At 40.8% G+C, this 19,520-nt stretch overlaps 1 protein-coding gene across 1 annotated transcript in view; it reads right to left on the reverse strand.

Annotated features, from left to right (window-relative positions):
- LOC306941789 (uncharacterized protein) overlaps positions 1 to 19,520 on the reverse strand; it is a gene marked incomplete at both ends in the record, with an annotated part of 43,678 nt that overhangs the window by 18,705 nt on the left and 5,453 nt on the right. The window contains 6 exons of the mRNA XM_079527432.1: positions 4,195 to 5,082; positions 7,642 to 7,798; positions 8,162 to 8,316; positions 12,669 to 12,824; positions 14,737 to 14,893; positions 15,365 to 15,519. Coding sequence (XP_079383558.1) covers positions 4,195 to 5,082; positions 7,642 to 7,798; positions 8,162 to 8,316; positions 12,669 to 12,824; positions 14,737 to 14,893; positions 15,365 to 15,519 — 1,668 coding nt within the window. The remainder of the gene's footprint in view (positions 1 to 4,194; positions 5,083 to 7,641; positions 7,799 to 8,161; positions 8,317 to 12,668; positions 12,825 to 14,736; positions 14,894 to 15,364; positions 15,520 to 19,520) is intronic.

A 19,520-nucleotide genomic window follows, 5' to 3' on the forward strand; every position in this document is an offset into this window, starting at 1 on the left:
TTATAATAGAACAATTATTTGTTTACAAACATTGGGACTGGGCGCACGGGTGACTGTTTCATGTAATCAATTCCCAACAGATCTCCAGACCTGTTGTTTTGGAGAGCGCTGGTTTCAGTCCATTCAACCTCCTCTTGTGAGTTGGCTGTGAGATGTAGCCTGGCTAATAAGCCAGACCGAATGAGATGCACCCTAGGAGACATGTATACTTCAAAGCCCAACAGTATTGCGCACAGAGAACAGCTGATATACAAGCTCACATCGCATCGCAGATGCGACTGTTGTGAGCGTAGAGGTCTGCGTGCGCGACACCATCGCGGGACGAAGCATAAATTATACTTGATGGACTGCAGGTGCGCGTGCAGCCGTGCATAAATAGGGCGCGTTCGGAAATAGCGCACTGAGCGCACTGTGCAATGTAAACTAATAGGCGAGTGCGCTCCCGGTGCGCATTTCCGAACGCACCCTAGGCTCTGCTGCCGTGTTCATGTAGCCTGGTTAATAAACCAGACCGAATCAGCCGTTGGCAAAAAAAAGTTGCCTACCAGCGGATTACGCGACAGTGTTGTGTGATATTAGTCTGGCTTATTAGCCAGGCTAGTGTTCATGAGTTTGATTGATTGATTGATTGAAGAATTTATTAACAGTTTGCAGAATTACAGTACATTTCAAGCACAAACTCAATACAAAGGCTGTTAACTGTGAGTGGACGACCCAATTAAGCATTACACTTGTTTCCAACAGGGTCCACCATGTTCAAATCATCAAAACAATTAGAGACGTACAAATAGACACTTCTATAGACAGAACAGGAATTCATCAAAAAAGAATTCATCAAAGCGCACCTCCCGTTCTTATGACAGCGACTGGAGGTGTGGTTTTGAGGACAACTGTTTTGAATTACTATTATTGTTCAAACACAACAGAAACCAAGGATTATATATTTCAAGAGTGAGAGATCACAATAAAAATCCTAATCATTCTTCCTCCACACTGGGAGAAAAACAGCATCTGAAAGTTTGATGGGGCATTTTTTACACGTGAGTGCAGTTAGAACTTTTCCATTGCATCTTATGAGAGGAAGGGTTCTTGTGCTGCCGCTATGCGCGCATGTCTATTTGGAACTTTCAAGACAAAATAAATAAATACATAAAATAATGTGTAAACATAGGCGTGTTCATTTTATTATTATTTTTTCCCCCACAAAATGTATACCAGTAGGCCTATACGTCTTTCTTAACCAATCTTTCTGTTGTATGAACACAACACAAGGCTACCCCCTGGCATTATTATTATTTTAGAGCAATTTAAATGCTCTAAAATTATAATAATAAATTAATAATAATAATAATAATAATAATAATAAATTACTTACTTACTAACTTAAATATAGCTGCAAGCGATAACAGTGGCCAAGCAATACAAAAAAACTATGTGCAATACACACAATAAGCCATAGAAATAAAAATACCATTATAATTAACAAGTTAGCATTTTAAATAGCTGACCCTAACCTCAGAGGCAGGATTCAGGAAACTATACCTAAACCAATATACCCTGACCTAACCCAAAAAGCCCCCCAAAAGTATATTATACAGAGAAGGTGGGATCCTGGGTTGAGAGAACTGGCCAACGCTCTGGACCAGGGTTATGTCACTCGTCCCATCTGGTACCCAACGCTCTGGACCAGGGTTAGGAGGATGTCACTCGTCCCATCTGGTATCCAACGCTCTGCATGGACCATGCAGGGTTATGTCACTCGTCCCATCTGGTACCCAACGCTCTGGACCAGGGTTAGGAGGGTGTCACCCGTCCCATCTGGTACCCAACGCTCTGGACCAGGGTTAGGAGGATGTCACTCGTCCCATCTGGTACCCAACGCTCTGGACCAGGGTCAGGAGGGTGTCACTCGTCCCATCTGGTACCCAACGCTCTGGACCAGGGTTAGGAGGGTGTCACCCATCCCATCTGGTACCCAACGCTCTGGACCAGGGTCAGGAGGGTGTCACTCGATCGTTCCATCTGGTACCCAACGCTCTGGACCAGGGTCAGGAGGGTGTCACTCGATCGTTCCATCTGGTACCCAACGCTCTGGACCAGGGTTAGGAGGGTGTCACTCGTCCCAAATTACATTATAAATTATGAAATAATTGATGTTGTATTGAAACGGTGAATGGTGATGTCAAATACAATTATGTCAATACAAGTCAGTTATTTGCAACCCTGATAAAAGGCCTGCCCTACAGTAAGTTTAGCCTATTTAGTAGTTGGTTCAGTCACTTCCACGCCATCAAGGATTCTAGACCATTCTGCCATACATACAGCCAAAGCAGTTCACTTTTTATTATTATTCTTTAAACGTTTTAAAATAGGCCTGGGCCGTGGCTCAGCGGTCCAGGCACCTTGGCCGGTAGCCCGAGCCTGGCAGTGTGCCGCAGGCTTGACTCCCAAACGCGACGGCCTTTACTGCATGTCACTCCCCCATCCCTCTCCCCCATTTCCTGTCAGCCTACTGTCTCTCCCACTATAAAAAAATTAAGCCGAAAAAAAAACATTTAAAAAAAAGAAAATAGCCAATTTACCAGCTGACGTGTGCAATCTGCTATTTTCCCCAAGTATCCTAAACTTTATCCTTTAACTCGTGTCAGTGGTGCTTTAAAGTTTGTGAATCCTTTAGTTGTGTTCTATATTTCTGCATAAATATGATCTAAAAAACATCAGACTTTTACACATCCTAAAGTAGAACCTACTTAACCAAACAAAAACATGATACATTATGGTCATTTATTTATTGAGGAAAATCATCCAATATTAATATTTCTGCAAGTGGCAAAAGTATGCAAACCTCTAGCAGTTAATTTGAAGGTGAGATTAGATTCTGTCACAAAAATAAATAACGCGGTTAGTTTTACAATAGGCTACAACCAAAAACAATGACAACTCAAATAAAACAAAGGAGCAAAACAGAAGCAGTTGAACCTACTGTACAAATTACAATTACAATTTAGGCAGTTAACAGACTGACGCTCTTAAATCCAGAACGATTTACAGTACAGCAAGAACACATGGTAATACAGTATATACAGTAATTATTAGGGATGCACCGATTTATCGACCACATATCGGTATTGGATGATATGCCATTATCGGTCAATATCGTTATCGGTAAATAAAGCTGACATTAACCGATGGCAGTAGCAGATATCGATCTGTTGTTGATAAGCATATATTTTGTGTTGGCTATGTTGGTGTGTTGGTTATCTGCAGCCTACCAAGCTGTAGATTCTGAACATTCATTTCTTGTATTGAAGATGTATTTGTTTCCCCAATTCCCTGGCAGGCTGGCACAAAAAGTGGAAATAAAAACAACAAAAACTAAAACATATTTCGGTATCAGTATCGGCTAAATTGTTATTTTAAACAAAGGTATCGGTATCGGCATAGAATTATTATACATTTATGTATACTGATATATGGATTGTGACAAAACAACAGCAGGAGGATATTTTGTAGAAAGCTTTTTACACACCATGTCCAAAAGAATGCTGCAATGCATTTTAAAAGTTATCGACACAGTGTGGGAAGTTTCTAGCCAATTTCTCTTTTAGGTCACCTTATGACCTAAATCTCTTTCCAGAGGTGGAAGAGCAGAATCATCATCATCATTGTATGATGTATTGTACATTTTCCCGTAACTTAACCAAGGGTCGTAGTCTTAACTATTATGAAAAACATCTCCAGACCATTATTCCTCCTACACAAGACTTAACAATGTATGTGCTTAGTAAAGTAAAGTTATACATCTGCCATTTCAGCAAACAAAAAAAAGCTAAACTTTCACTTGAAAGTGCTTAACATGCATTTAGGCTGCAACATTCTCCTGGTGTAGCAAACCCAGATAGGTCAGTGAGAGTCAGACTACCGGATGGTGAGAAATAGTTTTCTATATCCATGGATGACTCGTCCTCATGTGTGACTTCAGATCTTTATATTGACTGAATGATTGTTCACAAAATGTACACTCAAAGGGTATATTCCCTGTAGGCCTATGAGTCTTCATGTGTGTCTTCAGAGCAGCATTTTGGCTGAAGTTGCTTTGACACACTGTACACGCAAATGGTTTTTCCCCTGCATGAGTCCCCATGTGTTTCTTCAGACTTTTATGTAGACTGAATCTTTGTTCACAAACTTTACAAACAAAGGGTTTTTCCCCAGTATGAGTCCTCATGTGTCTCTTCAGACTTCCATTGTCACTGAATCTTTGTTCACAAACTTTACAAGCAAAAGGTTTTTCCCCTGTATGAGTCCTCATGTGTGACTTCAGACTTTCATTTTGACTGAATCTTTGTTCACAAACGTTACAAACAAAGGGTTTTTCCCCGGTATGAGTCCTCATGTGTCTCTTCAGACTTCCATTTTCACTGAATCTTTGTTCACAAACGTTACAAACAAAGGGTTTTTCCCCTGTATGAGTCCTCATGTGTGTCTTCAGATTTCCACTGTAGCTGAATCTCAATTCACAGACTGTACACACAAATATTTTTTCCCTGGTATGAGTCCTCATGCGTGTCTTCAGAGCAGCTAAGTGGCTGAAGTTCCTTTCACCAACTGTAAAATAAAATGTTTCTTCTCCTGCATGTGTCCCCGTGTCTTTTTCCAGATCATCATTTTGACCACAGACGTTGATATTGTGAGTCTTGTGTGATTTCAGTGTGTGATTTGATGGACCTTCCTTGGTCTCCTCCTCTCCGTCCCAATGATCACTGTCTTCAGTGATGTCAGATTGAGAACAGTGTGAGGAACCCCTCTGGACATCACTAGCTGGTTCTGGTGTTCCACAGTCCTCTAAATCAGCTTGTGTTGTCATGTGTTCAGTAGATGTGCTGGCTAGAGGCTTTGTGTCTCCACTTGCATCATCGTCTTCACCTTTCACCGCTGGTAGTGTCAATGTTGACCCAATAGCCTCCTCTGGTCTTTTAAGTTGGTCGTCCTGTTCCTCTTTAATCTGTGGAGGTTCTAGTTGCACCTGGACCTCGCTGGGGCTCCTCTCCTGCTGTTCAGATGAGACCTCCACTTTGCACACTGTATAGGAGTGGGATGAGAGAGGAGGTAATATATATTTATCTGTCTATATTGTATATCATGTATTTGTTCTGTGCAAAATGTTGTGCCCGGTTACTATTAGTGTACGATTTTGGAGACTTGTTGTATATATTGTATAGGTACTTTGAGGTGTATCATGGATGTATTATCAGCTGTTCTGTAATTTTTACATGTACAATTTATAATTTAGGCATTTAGCAGACGCTCTTAATCCAGAGCGACGTACAATAAGCAAGAACAAAAAACATGGCAATACATCAGATACATAAAAAGTAGTTATCATTAAACATGCGTAAGCTAAGAACGTAACAGTGGAATATCTATATAATGAAACTATACATATAAACTATACATACTATACTATACATATATACTATAAAGTGCTATGACTACATAAAATGCAATTCTAGTGCTGTCTACGTAACATGCTATAAGTCTGTATAAAATGCTATCTAAGTCTACATAAAGTTCTATCTAAGGGGCTAGGGTAAGTGCAATGTAGTGCATGTACAATGTAGCATGTACAATGTAGCATTGAAGGGTAATTTTATTTCTGCCTCTTGGCCAGTTCCCACTTTTAAAAGATACTCAGTCTCAATGTGTTTTTACTGGTTAAATAAAGGTTAAAAAAAAGAAATCAGCAGAGAGCAACTCAATGTGTTTTCCGATTGGGTCAAAATGATTTACTACGTATTGATTTGTTTTGTAACATTCTGTTTTGTTTTTACATTTTTTATTTGTTTTCACTGTGCTGATGATCGCTCAACGTCCTGCGTAGGTGCAAGGGTGTAAATTACACAGCAGGAATTGCAAGGCCATGCATATGTATCAGTATATTACAAATGAAAACTCAGTTGTGCGCTGAACAGTGTTGTTTTTGACAGCTAATTTTTATTTAGTTTTAGTCACATTCTAGTCACCTGAAATGTTTTATTGTTGGTCTAGTTTTAGTCGAATAAATATCATACAATTTTAGTAGACTAAATCTACTGTTGATTAAAGTTATATTCAGTGATTTGACTTAATTCAAATATCACTTATTTTTTATTTTTCTCTGGATAATCCTCCCTACTATAGAGTGTGCTGACCATATAAGGAGTTCCTCCCTGTCCCCAGTGAGCCCCTGGGGTCAAAAAACCCTAGTTTCAGTTTTGGTGGCGGGTGGCAAAACCTTCATCCAATCAGGATGAGTGGGGCCTTCCTCCAATCATGATCGAGTGGGGGCGGGCCTTGGTGCACGTGCTGTTGGCCTGTTGCACTTCCCCCCACTGTAGAGCGTGCATGTGCACATTTTGTTACCGGGGCGGACTGGGTGGTTTTCCAAATCACCGAAATCACTGAATGCTCCTTTAAAATGTATATTAGCGGGGCTTGATGGCGTCGTAATGGCTGATTCTAGACTTGGTTGCATGCTAAAAATAGCAGATCTACGAGCTCACAATGCAACCGTGAGCTTGTAGATCTGCTATTTTCAGCATGCAACCAAGCATAAAATGACTTGTTGTTTAGTTCTACTGGATCTCTTCTCCACTAGTCCCTCCCTAACATTTTAGTCTACTTTTAATGTGTTGACAAAATTGTCAATATATTTAGTTCTTAGTTTTAGTCATCATAGTTTAGTTTTTATTTCGTTTTTATTTCGTTTTCCTTGGTGAAAAGACGACCATTTTTCGTCATAGTTTTAGTAGACGATGAAATCATCACTAGCGCTGATCAGCCGATGGCCACAGCCACTGCACTATCCTAGTTAAGTTAGCAAGCCACAGCGGAGGGAATAGGTTATCACATCAACCAATTAACCAAAACAAGCAGTCCCTCCTTGCATCCTGGCGGACATTACACTCTCTTTTCTCCCTGTGGTCCAGCCTGCACTCTGAAAGCACAAGTATGAATTAACTTTAACCTACGCAGACCTTCGCCAGCCTAAGTGCAAAGGCGGGACTGCTGTAGTTTCACAGACAAATGAGAGTGATGTGCAGTATCCTACAGTGTGTGAGTTAACTAGTGGAGCTTTGATTGCTCCATTGATGAGGCACAAGTGGAGTGAGTGTGTACACATAATGGCTACTCACAGCCTGTCTTATTCAGTGGTGGAAAGTAACTAAGTACTTTTACTTAAGACAGTACTGTACAATTTTGAGGTATTTCTACTTTACTTGAGTATGTCAAATTTGTAGTACTTTTACTTCTACTTCACTACATTTCAGAGCCAAATATTGTACTTTTACTGTCTAGATGTCTTTGTAGATTTTGATTATTATTACAAAACATACGTTAACCACTTCAGCCCTATATACATTTCGGCCATTTGAAAATAGCCGATCTACAAGCTCACAATGTGTCGCATAAACTTGAAATGGGAAATTCTGCACAATGACTACTTTCTACTTTTGGCACTTTAAATACATTATGATGTCAATACATCAAGTAGATTTTGAATTCCGGGCTTTTACTTGCAACTGATTTCTATATTGCAGTATTGATACTTTTACTTAAGTAAAACATTTGAGCATGCAATTTTTCCACCACTGGTCTTACTCTCAGTGCACGTGCTGTCGTCCTCCAGGGTGCAGAGGGGGCGCAGAGCACAGTTCAGCTCCTGACTCAGGGTCGCCGAGTCACCAGAATGCATGTGGTCCTGACTCTGAGCGGTCATGTTGTGACTGGATAGACCACTGTCACTGTTGGGCATGTGCTTTAACACACACACACACACACACACACACACACACACACACACACACACACACACACACACACACACTTCAAGGTGGCGGCCATAGCTGAGTGGGGAGAGGCCGTCTGGGAATCGCAAGGTAGCTGGCCTATTCATAGTCCAGTTTTCGCTGAAGAGGTGACCACCGAAACGGTGCAAAAACGCGTTGTGTGAGCAGTGACCTCTTCACCGAAAACTGGGCTATGAATAGGCCTTTAGACCCCCGGATCAACCAGTATACTGTGTGTGTATGGGGTGGGGTGGGGTGGGGTGGGGGAGGGGGCATGACATTAAAACAGCTGAATATATGGACCCATCAGTGATAATTCATGTTTGGTATACCTGGTACTGTTGGTTGTTGTAGATGTGTGTGTAGTAGGCAGAGGAGTGGAGGGAGGGCTGGTATAAGTTGTCGTCCATCATCAGCAGGTGTGCAGAAGACTCAGTTTGACTCTGGCTGTTGGTAGAGGGGCTGGATGTCAGGCTGGGGCGTCTCCCTGAACACAAGGCATTTAAGACCTGAGACCAAAATCTACAAAATGCCTTCTAAATCCTGACAGTTTTCTGAAAAACGTGTTTAGTGGTGCATAAACATTTTCATGTCAAGGACCCCCAACATGATCTGTGTTTGGCCGCGGACCCCCATCAGACCCCCCAGATGCCAATATTTGAGTTAAAAATGTTCGCTGGGGGCACGGTGGCACAGTTGGTAGTGCTGTTGCCTCACAGCTAGAAGGTCCTGGGTTCGATTCCCGCTCGGGACGCTGTGGGTGCTGGCGGCGTGTTTCCTCCTCCGCGTCATCAGTGCCCATACCCGAGGCGGGGTTGGCGAAAGGGCCTTTCTGTGTGGAGTTTGCATGTTCTCCCCGTGTCCCCTAGGGTAGGTATAAAACATGCAGTAATCCTGGTCTCTAAACTGCCTCCCCCTGGCCAGCCGGGGCGCCTGATGGAGGGGAAAGGAACTGGTTGGAATAACGTGTTCCTTCCACGCGCTACGTCCAACCAGGGAAACTCCCCCCTGTCAGGTGTAAAGGAGCGACTTGGACACTCAGGCATGAAGGAAGCATGAGTTCAAGTCTGTTGCTCTCCCCATGTCCCCCATACATGGGGACTAGGTTGGCGGAGGGTGTGTAGAGCCCAGGATCACATTAGATAATTGACACAGGGGTGAAAAATGGGTTACAAAATCGTGGGATAATTTGTTTAGAAAAAATAATAATAAAAATGTTCGCTGTGAAAGAATATATATTCAAAGATTTGCACATTAAACAATAGCAGATCTACAAGCTCGTAGTGCGGCACTCGGTGGTAGCTTGCAGATCTGCTATTTTTCAATGGCTAAAGTTTCAAATAATGGTTAATGTGGTTAAAAGGAAAGGAAAGGCGACACAGTTGCGTTCCAGGTGTTTAGCAACACAAACTCGTCTACACTCCCATTTACTTCCCAAGAGATATGATGATGTACATCACATTTTCATGTCAACTCAAGGCCCCCCAAATGTAAGTAGACCAGTATGAAAGTAGCCTATTATGAAAGTGACCCCCATAAGAGAGTTGTCAACATTGTTCAGATACAATTAGCCAGAAATATGGTTCTTCACTTTGATTCATTTTTAACCGAATGTAGGCCTACTATACGGAACTTTTTTATGAATACAGTTGGGTTGAACTTACTTTCTATTGATGCTATATGGCTGTCAAGTAATCTGAATATTACCCAGCCTCATTCACAGCACCAATGCTGCATCAGCCGCAGTGGACTATGGTCCGCTTGCTCCTTTGGTCCGGCTGGTGTGAATTAACGTGCATTCTAATTCTGGTGCAGATCAAACAAACTGACCATGGTCCGTTTGAAAATCCCGAACTTGGTCCGTTTAAAAAACAAACCGGTATGGTACGCATGCTGACTTAGAGGACCGGCCAAATATAGGCCTAGGCTAGGACGTTATAACTCCCTTCTCCCTGTATGAGCCGGTGGTGTTGTATAATTTTCTCACTCCCCACCAGAATAATAACAATATAACATCATAAAACTGTTCCAAATTCACAAAAGTACCGGTAGTTACACTTTCCACCCACCAGAGCGAGCCACACTTCCTTGTTTACTCGGCCATGCAGTCCAGCCAGCCGGGGGGAATAGGAGGCGCTTACCGTTTTTACAAGGCCACCCGGAGCCACCCATTCACAGTCATATGAGCGAGGGCGGTGCTTAGACGCCCGCACGGTCAGAGTTTGTAAAAATAATCAAGCACTCCCCTTCCCTAGTTCAGCTACACTGCTACAGAGCTGCGGAATCACCTGGGAATGTGATTGAAGGTGTAGAATCCTTCATAATGTACTATATTTCTGCATAAATATGATAAAAAAAACATCAGACTTTTACACATCCTAAAGTAGAACCCACTTAAACAAACAAGACAAAAACGTGATACATGCATTGTCATTTATTTATTGAGGAAAATCATCCAATATTAATATTTCTGCAAGTGGCAAAAGTATACAAACTTCTAGCAGTTAATTTGAAGGCGAGATTAGATTCTGTCAGGTGTTTTCAATCACAAAAATAAATAACCCGATTTATAGTTTTACAATAGGCTACAACCAAAAACAATGACAACTCAAACAAAACAAAGGAGCAAAACAGCAGCAGTTGAACCTACTGTACAAATTACAATTACAATTTAGGCAGTTAACAGACTGACGCTGTTAATGCAGAGCGATTTACAGTACAGCAAGAACACATGGTAATATATCAAATACATAAAAATTGTAGGCTAATCAAGAATCATAAGTAAGCTAATAACCTAACATTATGTCTAACAGTCTGTATACAATGAAACTATGAGTATACACTATAGAGTGCTATGTCTACATAAATTGGGCCAAAGAGAAATTACCAGGATATGCTGCATACTATACAGTAATTATTAGGGATGCACCGATTTATCGACCACATATCGGTATCGGATGATATGCCATTATCGGTCAATATCGTTTTCGACTGACAAACTGACATTAACCGATGGCAGTAGCCGATATCGATCTGTTGTTGATAAGCATATATTTTGTGTTGGCTATGTTGGTGTGTTGGTTATCTGCAGCCTACCAAGCTGTAGATTCTGAATATTAATGTCTTGGATTGAAGATGTATTTGTTTCCCTGGCAGGCTGGCACAAAAGGTGGAAATAAAAACAACAAAAACTAAAACATATTTCGGTATCAGTATCGGCTATCGGCTAAATTGTTATTTTAAACAACGGTATCGGCCAAGAAGTTTTATACATTTATGTATATTGATACATATATATGGATTGTGACAAAACAACAGCAGGAGGATATTTTGTAGAAAGCTTTTTACACACCATGTCCATAAGAATGCTGCAGTAAAAGTTATCGACACGGTGTGGAAAGTTTCTAGGCAATTTCTCTTTTAGGTCACCTTATGACCTAAATCTCTTTCCAGAGGTGGAAGAGCAGAATCATCATCATCATTGTATGATGTATTGTACATTTTCCCTTAACTTAACCAAGGGTCGTAGTCTTAACTATGAAAAACATCCCCAGACCATTATTCCTCCTACACAAGACTTAACAATGTATGTGCTTTGTTGTAAATATAGCCAATGTACAAGTGAGCTTATACACCTGCCATTTCCGCAAGAAAATAATAAAAAGCTAAACTTTCACTTAGGGTGCTAACATGCATTTAGGCAACATTCTCCTGGTATGTATGTATGAAACCCAGATATAGGTCAGTGAGAGTCAGACTACCGGATGGTGAGAAAGAGTTACTTAATATTTGTTTATTTATTCGTTTTCTATATCCATAGATGACTCGTCCTCATATGTGACTTCAGATCTTTATATTGATTGAATGATTGTTCACAAAATGTACACTCAAAGGGTATATTCTCTGTAGGCCTATGAGTCTTCATGTGTGTCTTCAGAGCAGCATTTTGACTGAAGTTGCTTTGACACACTGTACACGCAAATGGTTTTTCCATTGTATGAGTCCTCATGTGTCTCTTCAGATTTTCATTTAGACTGAATCTTTGTTCACATACTGTACACGCAAATGTATGAGTCCTCATGTGTCTCTTCAGAGTTCCTTTTCGGCTGAATCTTTGTTCACAAACTTTACAAGCAAAAGGTTTTTCCCCTGCATGAGTCCCCATGTGTTTCTTCAGACTGCCACTGTGACTGAATCTTTGTTCACAAACTTTACAAACAAAGGGTTTTTCCCCTGTATGAGTCCTCATGTGTCTCTTCAGATTTCCTTTTCGGCTGAATCTTTGTTCACAAACTTTACAAGCTAAAGGTTTTTCCCCTGCATGAGTCCCCATGTGTGTCTTCAGACTTCCACTGTGACTGAATCTTTGTTCACAAACTTTACAAACAAAGGGTTTTTCCCCTGTATGAGTCCTCATGTGTGACTTCAGACTTCCATTGTGACTGAATCTTTGGTCACAAACTTTACAAACAAAGGGTTTTTCCCTGGTATGAGTCCTCATGCGTGTCTTCAGAGCAGCTATGTGGCTGAAGTTCCTTTCACCAACTGTAAAAGAAAATGTTTCTTCTCCTGCATGTGTCCCCGTGTCTTTTTCGAGACCATGCTTTTGACCACAGACGTTGACATTGTGTGATTTCAGTGTGTCATTTGATGGACCTTCCTTGGTCTCCTCCTCTCCGTCCCAATGATAACTGTCTTCAGTGATGTCAGATTGAGAACAGTGGACATCACTAGCTGGTTCTGGTGTTCCACAGTCCTCTAAATCAGCTTGTGTTGTCATGTGTTCAGTAGATGTGCTGGCTAGAGGCTTTGTGTCTCCACTTGCATCATCGTCTTCACCTTTCACCGCTGGTAGTGTCAATGTTGACCCAATAGCCTCCTCTGGTCTTTTAAGTTGGTCGTCCTGTTCCTCTTTAATCTGTGGAGGTTCTAGTTGCCCCTGGACCTCGCTGGGGCTCCTCTCCTGCTGTTCAGATGAGACCTCCACTTTGCACACTGTATAGGAGTGGGATGAGAGAGGAGGTAATATATATTTATCTGTCTATATTGTATATTGTGTATTTGTTCTGTGCAAAATGTTGCGCCCGGTTAATATTAGTGTACGATTTTGGAGACTTGTTGTATATATTGTATAGGTACTTTGAGGTGTATCATGGATGTATTATCAGCTGTTCTGTAATTTTGACAATTTACAATTTATAATTTAGCAGACGCTCTTAATCCAGAGCGACGTACAATAAGCAAGAACAAAAAACATGGCAATACATCACATACATAAAAAGTAGTTATCATGAAACATGCGTAAGCGAAGAACGTAACAGTGGAATATCTATATAATGAAACTATACATATAAACTAAAACTATACATACTATACTATACTATACATATATACTATAAAGTGCTATGACTACATAAAATGCAATTCTAGTGCTGTCTACGTAACATGCTATAAGTCTGTATAATATATATAATAATATATTTGTTTTCACTGTGCTGATGATCGCTCAACGTCCTGCGTAGGTGCAAGGGTGTAAATTACACAGCAGCGGGACTTTTAAGGCCATGCATATGTATCAGTATATTACAAATGAAAACTCAGACAGTTGTGCGCTGAACAGTGTTGTTTTTGACAGCACATTTTTATTTAGTTTTAGTCACATTCTAGTCACCTGAAATGTTTTATTGTTGGTCTAGTTTTAGTCGACTAAATATCATACAATTTTAGTAGACTGAATCTACAGTTGATTTTGTTTAGTCGACTTAGCAGATCTACGAGCTCACAATGCAACCGTGAGCTTGTAGATCTGCTATTTTCAGCATGCAACCAAGCATAAAATGACTCGTCGTTTAGTTCTACTGGATCTCTTATCCACTAGTCCCTCCCTAACATTTTAGTCTACTTTTAATATGTTGACAAAATTGTCAATATATTTAGTTCTTAGTTTTAGTCATCATAGTTTAGTTTTTATTTCGTTTTTATTTAATTTTCCTTGGTGAAAAAGGTAGTCGACGACCATTTTTCGTCATAGTTTTAGTAGACGATGAAATCAACACTAGCGCTGATCAGCCGATGGCTACAGCCACTGCACTATCCTAGTTAAGTTAGCAAGCCACAGCGGAGGGAATAGGTTATCACATGAACCATTTAACCAAAACAAGCAATCCCTCCTCCCATCCTGGCGGACATTACACTCTCTTTTCTCCCTGTGGTCCAGCCTGCACTCTGAAAGCACAAGTATGAATTAACTTTAACCTACGCAGACCTTCGCCAGCCTAAGTGCAAAGGCGGGACTGCTGTAGTTTCACAGACAAATGAGAGTGATGTGCAGTAGCCTACAGTGTGTGAGTTAACTAGTGGAGCAATTGCTTTGATTGCTCCATTGATGAGGCACAAGTGGAGTGAGTGTGTACACATAATGGCTACTCACAGCCTGTCTTATTCAGTGGTGGAAAGTAACTAAGTACTTTTACTTAAGACAGTTCTGTACTTAAGTACAATTTTGAGGTATTTCTACTTTACTTGAGTATGTCAAATTTGTAGTACTTTTACTTCTACTTCACTACATTTCAGAGCCAAATATTGTACTTTTACTGTCTAGATGTCTTTGTAGATTTTGATTATTATTACAAAACATACGTTAACGACTTCAGCCCTATATACATTTCGGCCATTTGAAAATAGCCGATCTACAAGCTCACAATGTGTCGCATAAACTTGAAATGGGAAATTCTGCACAATGACTACTTTCTACTTTTGGCACTTTAAATACATTATGATGTCAATACATCAAGTAGATTTTGAATTCCGGGCTTTTACTTGCAACTGAGTATTTCTATATTGCAGTATTGATACTTTTACTTAAGTAAAACATTTGAGCATGCAATTTTTCCACCACTGGTCTTACTCTCAGTGCACGTGCTGTCGTCCTCCAGGGTGCAGAGGGGACGCAGAGCAGAGTTCAGCTCCTGACTCAGGGCCGCCGAGTCACCAGAATGCATGTGGTCCTGACTCTGAGCGGTCATGTTGTGACTGGATGGACCGCTGTCACTGTTGGGCATGTGCTTTAACACACACACACGCACACGCACACACACACACACACACACACACACACACACACACACACACACACACACACACACACACACACACACACACACACACACACACACACACACACACTTCAAGGTGGCGGCCATAGCTGAGTGGGGAGAGGCCGTCTGGGAATCGGAAGGTAGCTGGCCTATTCATAGTCCAGTTTTCGGTGAAGAGGTGACCACCGTTTGGTTAGAAAAAACGTGTTGTGTGAGCAGTGATCACCTCGGCGTGACGTCACGTCACGTTTTAGTTTTCGGTGGTCACGTCTTCACCGAAAACTGGGCTATGAATAGGCCTTTAGACCCCCGGATCAACCAGTATCCTGGGTGTGTATGAGGTGGGGTGGGGTGGGGGAGGGAGGGGGCATGAAATTAAAACAGTTGAATATATGGACCCATCAGTGATAATTCCCAGACTGGACATGTTTGGTATACCTGGTACTGTTGGTTGTTGTAGATGTGTGTGTAGTAGGCAGAGGAGTGGAGGGAGGGCTGGTATAAGTTGTCGTCCATCATCAGCAGGTGTGCAGATGACTCAGTTTGACTCTGGCTGTTGGTAAAGGGGCCGGATGTCAGGCTGGGGCGTCTCCCTGAACACAAGGCATTTAAGACCTGAGATCAAAATCTACAAAATGTCTTCTAAATCTTGACAGTTTTCTGAAAAACTTGTTCAGTGGTGCTCAAACATTTTCATGTCAAGGACCCCCAAAATGATCTGTGTTTGGCCGCGGACCCTCATCAGACCCCCCAGATGCCAATATTTGAGTTAAAAATGTTTGCTGTGAAAGAATATATATTCAAAGATTTGCACATTAAACAATAGCAGATCCACAAGCTTGTAGCACGGCACTCTGTGGTGCGTTATGAGCTTGCAGATCTGCTATTTTTTAATGGCTAAAGTTTCAAATAATGGTTAATGTGGTTAAAAGTAAAGGAAAGGCGACACAGTTGCGTTCCAGGTGTTTAGCAACAACACAAACTTGTCTACACTCCCATTTACTTCCCAAGAGATATGATGATTGTCGTGTATTGGAACTGAATCTAGCAGGTTATGATGTACATCACATTTTCATGTCAACTCAAGGCCCCCCAAATGTAAGTAGGCCTTAACAGTAGTATTATGAAAGTGACCCCCATAAGAGAGTTGTCAACATTGTTCAGATGTCCAATTAGCCAGAAATATGGTTCTTCATTTGGATTCATTTTTAAAAGAATGTAGGCCTACTATACTACAGCACTTTTTTATGAATACAGTTGGGTTAGACTTACTTTCTATCTATTGATGCTATATGGCTGCCAATTAATCTGAATATTACCCAGCCTCATTCACAGCACCAATGCTGCATCAGCCGCAGTGGACCATGGTCCGCTTGCTCCTTTGGTCCGGCTGGTGTGAATTAACGTGAGTTCTAATTCTGGTGCAGATCAAACAAACAAACTGACCATGGTCCGTTTGAAAATGCCGAACTTTGTCCGTTTCAAAAACAAACCGGTATGGTACGCATGCTGACTTAGAGGACCGACCAAATATAGTCCTAGGACGTTATAGACTCCCTTCTCCCTGTATGAGCCGGTGGTGTTGTATCATTTTCTCACTCCCCACCAGAATAATAACAATATAACATCATAAAACTGTTCCAAATTCACAAAAGTACCGGTAGTTACACTTTCCGCCCACCAGAGCGAGCCACACTTCCTTGTTTACTCGGCCATGCAGTCCAGCCAGCCGGTGGGAATAGGAGGCGCTTGCCGTTTTTACAAGGCCACCCGGAGCCACCCATTCACAGTCATGTGAGCGAGGGCGGTGCTTAGACGCCCGCACGGTCAGAGTTTGTAAAAAAAATCAAGCGCTTCCCTTCCCTAGTTCAGCTACAGAGCTGCGGAATCACATGGGAATGTGATTGAAGGTGTAGAATCCTTTATAATGTTCTATATTTCTGCATAAATATGATCTAAAAAAAAAACCCATCAGACTTTTACACATCCTAAAGTAGAACCCACTTAAACAAACAAGACAAAAACGTGATACATGCATTGTCATTTATTTATTGAGGAAAATCATCCAATATTAATATTTCTACAAGTGGCAAAAGTATACAAACTTCTAGCAGTTAATTTGAAGGTGAGATTAGATTCTGTCAGGTGTTTTCAATCACAAAAATAAATAACCCGATTATAGTTTTACAACCAAAAACAATGACAACTCAAACAAAACAAAGGAGCAAAACAGTAGCAGTTGACTTGAACCTACTGTACAAATTACAATTACAATGTAGACAGTTAACAGACTGATGCTCTTAATGCAGAGCGATTTACAGTAGGCCTACAGCAAGAACACATGGTAATATATCAAATACATAAAAATTGTAATCAAGAATCATAAGTAAGCTAATAACCTAACATTATGTCTGTATACAATGAAACTATGAGTATACACTATAGAGTGCTATGTCTACATAAATTGGGCCAAAGAGGAATTACCAGGATATGCTGCATACTATACAGTAATTATTAGGGATGCACCGATTTATCGACCACATATCGGTATCGGATGATATGCCATTATCGGTCAATATCGTTATCGGTAAATAAAACTGACATTAACCGATGGCAGTAGCCGATATCGATCTGTTGTTGATAAGCATATATTTTGTGTTGGCTATGTTGGTGTGTTGGTTATCTGCAGCCTACCAAGCTGTAGATTCTGAACATTAATTTCTTGTATTGAAGATGTATTTGTTTCCCCAATTCCCTGGCAGGCTGGCACAAAAGGTGGAAATAAAAACAACAAAAACTAAAACATATTTCGGTATCAGTATCGGCTAAATTGTTATTTTAAACAAAGGTATCGGTATCGGCATAGAATTTGTATACATTTATGTATACTGATATATGGATTGTGACAAAACAACAGCAGGAGGATATTTTGTAGAAAGCTTTTTACACACCATGTCCATAAGAATGCTGCAATGCATTTTAAAAGTTATTGACACGGTGTGGAAAGTTTCTAGCCAATTTCTCTTTTAGGTCACCTTATGACCTAAATCTCTTTCCACAGAGGTGGAAGAGCAGAATCATCATCATCATTGTATGATGTATTGTACATTTTCCTGTAACTTAACCAAGGGTCGTAGTCTTAACTATTATGAAAAACATCTCCAGACCATTATTCCTCCTACACAAGACTTAACAATGTATGTGCTTAGTAAAGTAAAGTTATACATCTGCCATTTCAGCAAACAAAAAAAGCAAAACTTTCACTTAGGGATGCCCGGTTGAAAGTGCTTAACATGCATTTAGGCTGCAACATTCTCCTGGTGTATCAAACCCAGATAGGTCAGTGAGAGTCAGACTACCGGATGGTGAGAAAGAGTTTTCTATATCCATGGATGACTCGTCCTCATGTGTGACTTCAGATCTTTATATTGATTGAATGATTGTTCACAAAATGTACACTCAAAGGGTATCCCTGTATGAGTCTTCATGTGTGTCTTCAGAGCAGCATTTTGGCTGAAGTTGCTTTGACACACTGTACACGCAAATGTTTTTTCCATTGTATGAGTCCTCATGTGTCTCTTCAGATTTTCATTTAGACTGAATCTTTGTTCACATACTGTACACGCAAATGTATGAGTCCTCATGTGTCTCTTCAGAGTTCCTTTTCCGCTGAATCTTTGTTCACAAACTTTACAAGCAAAGGGTTTTCCCCCTGTATGAGTCCTCATGTGTGACTTCAGACTTCCATTGTCACTGAATCTTTGTTCACAAACTTTACAAGCAAAAGGTTTTTCCCCTGCATGAGTCCCCATGTGTTTCTTCAGACTTTTATGTTGACTGAATCTTTGTTCACAAACTTTACAAACAAAGGTTTTTTCCCCTGTATGATGAGTCCTCATGTGTGACTTCAGACTTCCATTTTCACTGAATCTTTGGTCACAAACTTTACAAACAAAGGTTTTTTCCCCTGTATGATGAGTCCTCATGTGTCTCTTCAGACTTCCATTGTCACTGAATCTTTGTTCACAAACTTTACAAGCAAAGGGTTTTTCCCCTGTATGAGTCCTCATGTGTGACTTCAAACTTCCATTGTGACTGAATCTTTGTTCACAAACTTTACAAACAAATGGTTTTTCCCCGGTATGAGTCCTCATGTGACTCCTCAGATGTCCATGTTGACTGAATCTTTGTTCACAAACTTTACAAACAAAGGGTTTTCCCCCTGTATGAGTCCTCATGTGTGACTTCAGATTTCCATGTCGACTGAATCTTTGTTCACAAATGTTACAAACAAAGGGTTTTTCCTCTGTATGAGTCCTCATGTGTGACTTCAGATGTCCATTTTCACGGAATCTTTGTTCACAAACGTTACAAACAAAGGGTTTTTCCCCTGTATGAGTCCTCATGTGTGACTTCAGATTTCCATGTCGACTGAATCTTTGTTCACAAATGTTACAAACAAAGGGTTTTTCCCCTGTATGAGTCCCCATGTGTGACTTCAGACTTCCATTTTCACGGAATCTTTGTTTACAAATGTTACAAACAAAGGGGTTTTCCCCTGTATGAGTCCTCATGTGTGACTTCAGATTTACAT

This window comes from Electrona antarctica, assembly GCF_951216825.1.
Source record: "Electrona antarctica genome assembly, chromosome: 18".
In the NCBI taxonomy this organism is placed as follows: domain Eukaryota; kingdom Metazoa; phylum Chordata; class Actinopteri; order Myctophiformes; family Myctophidae; genus Electrona; species Electrona antarctica.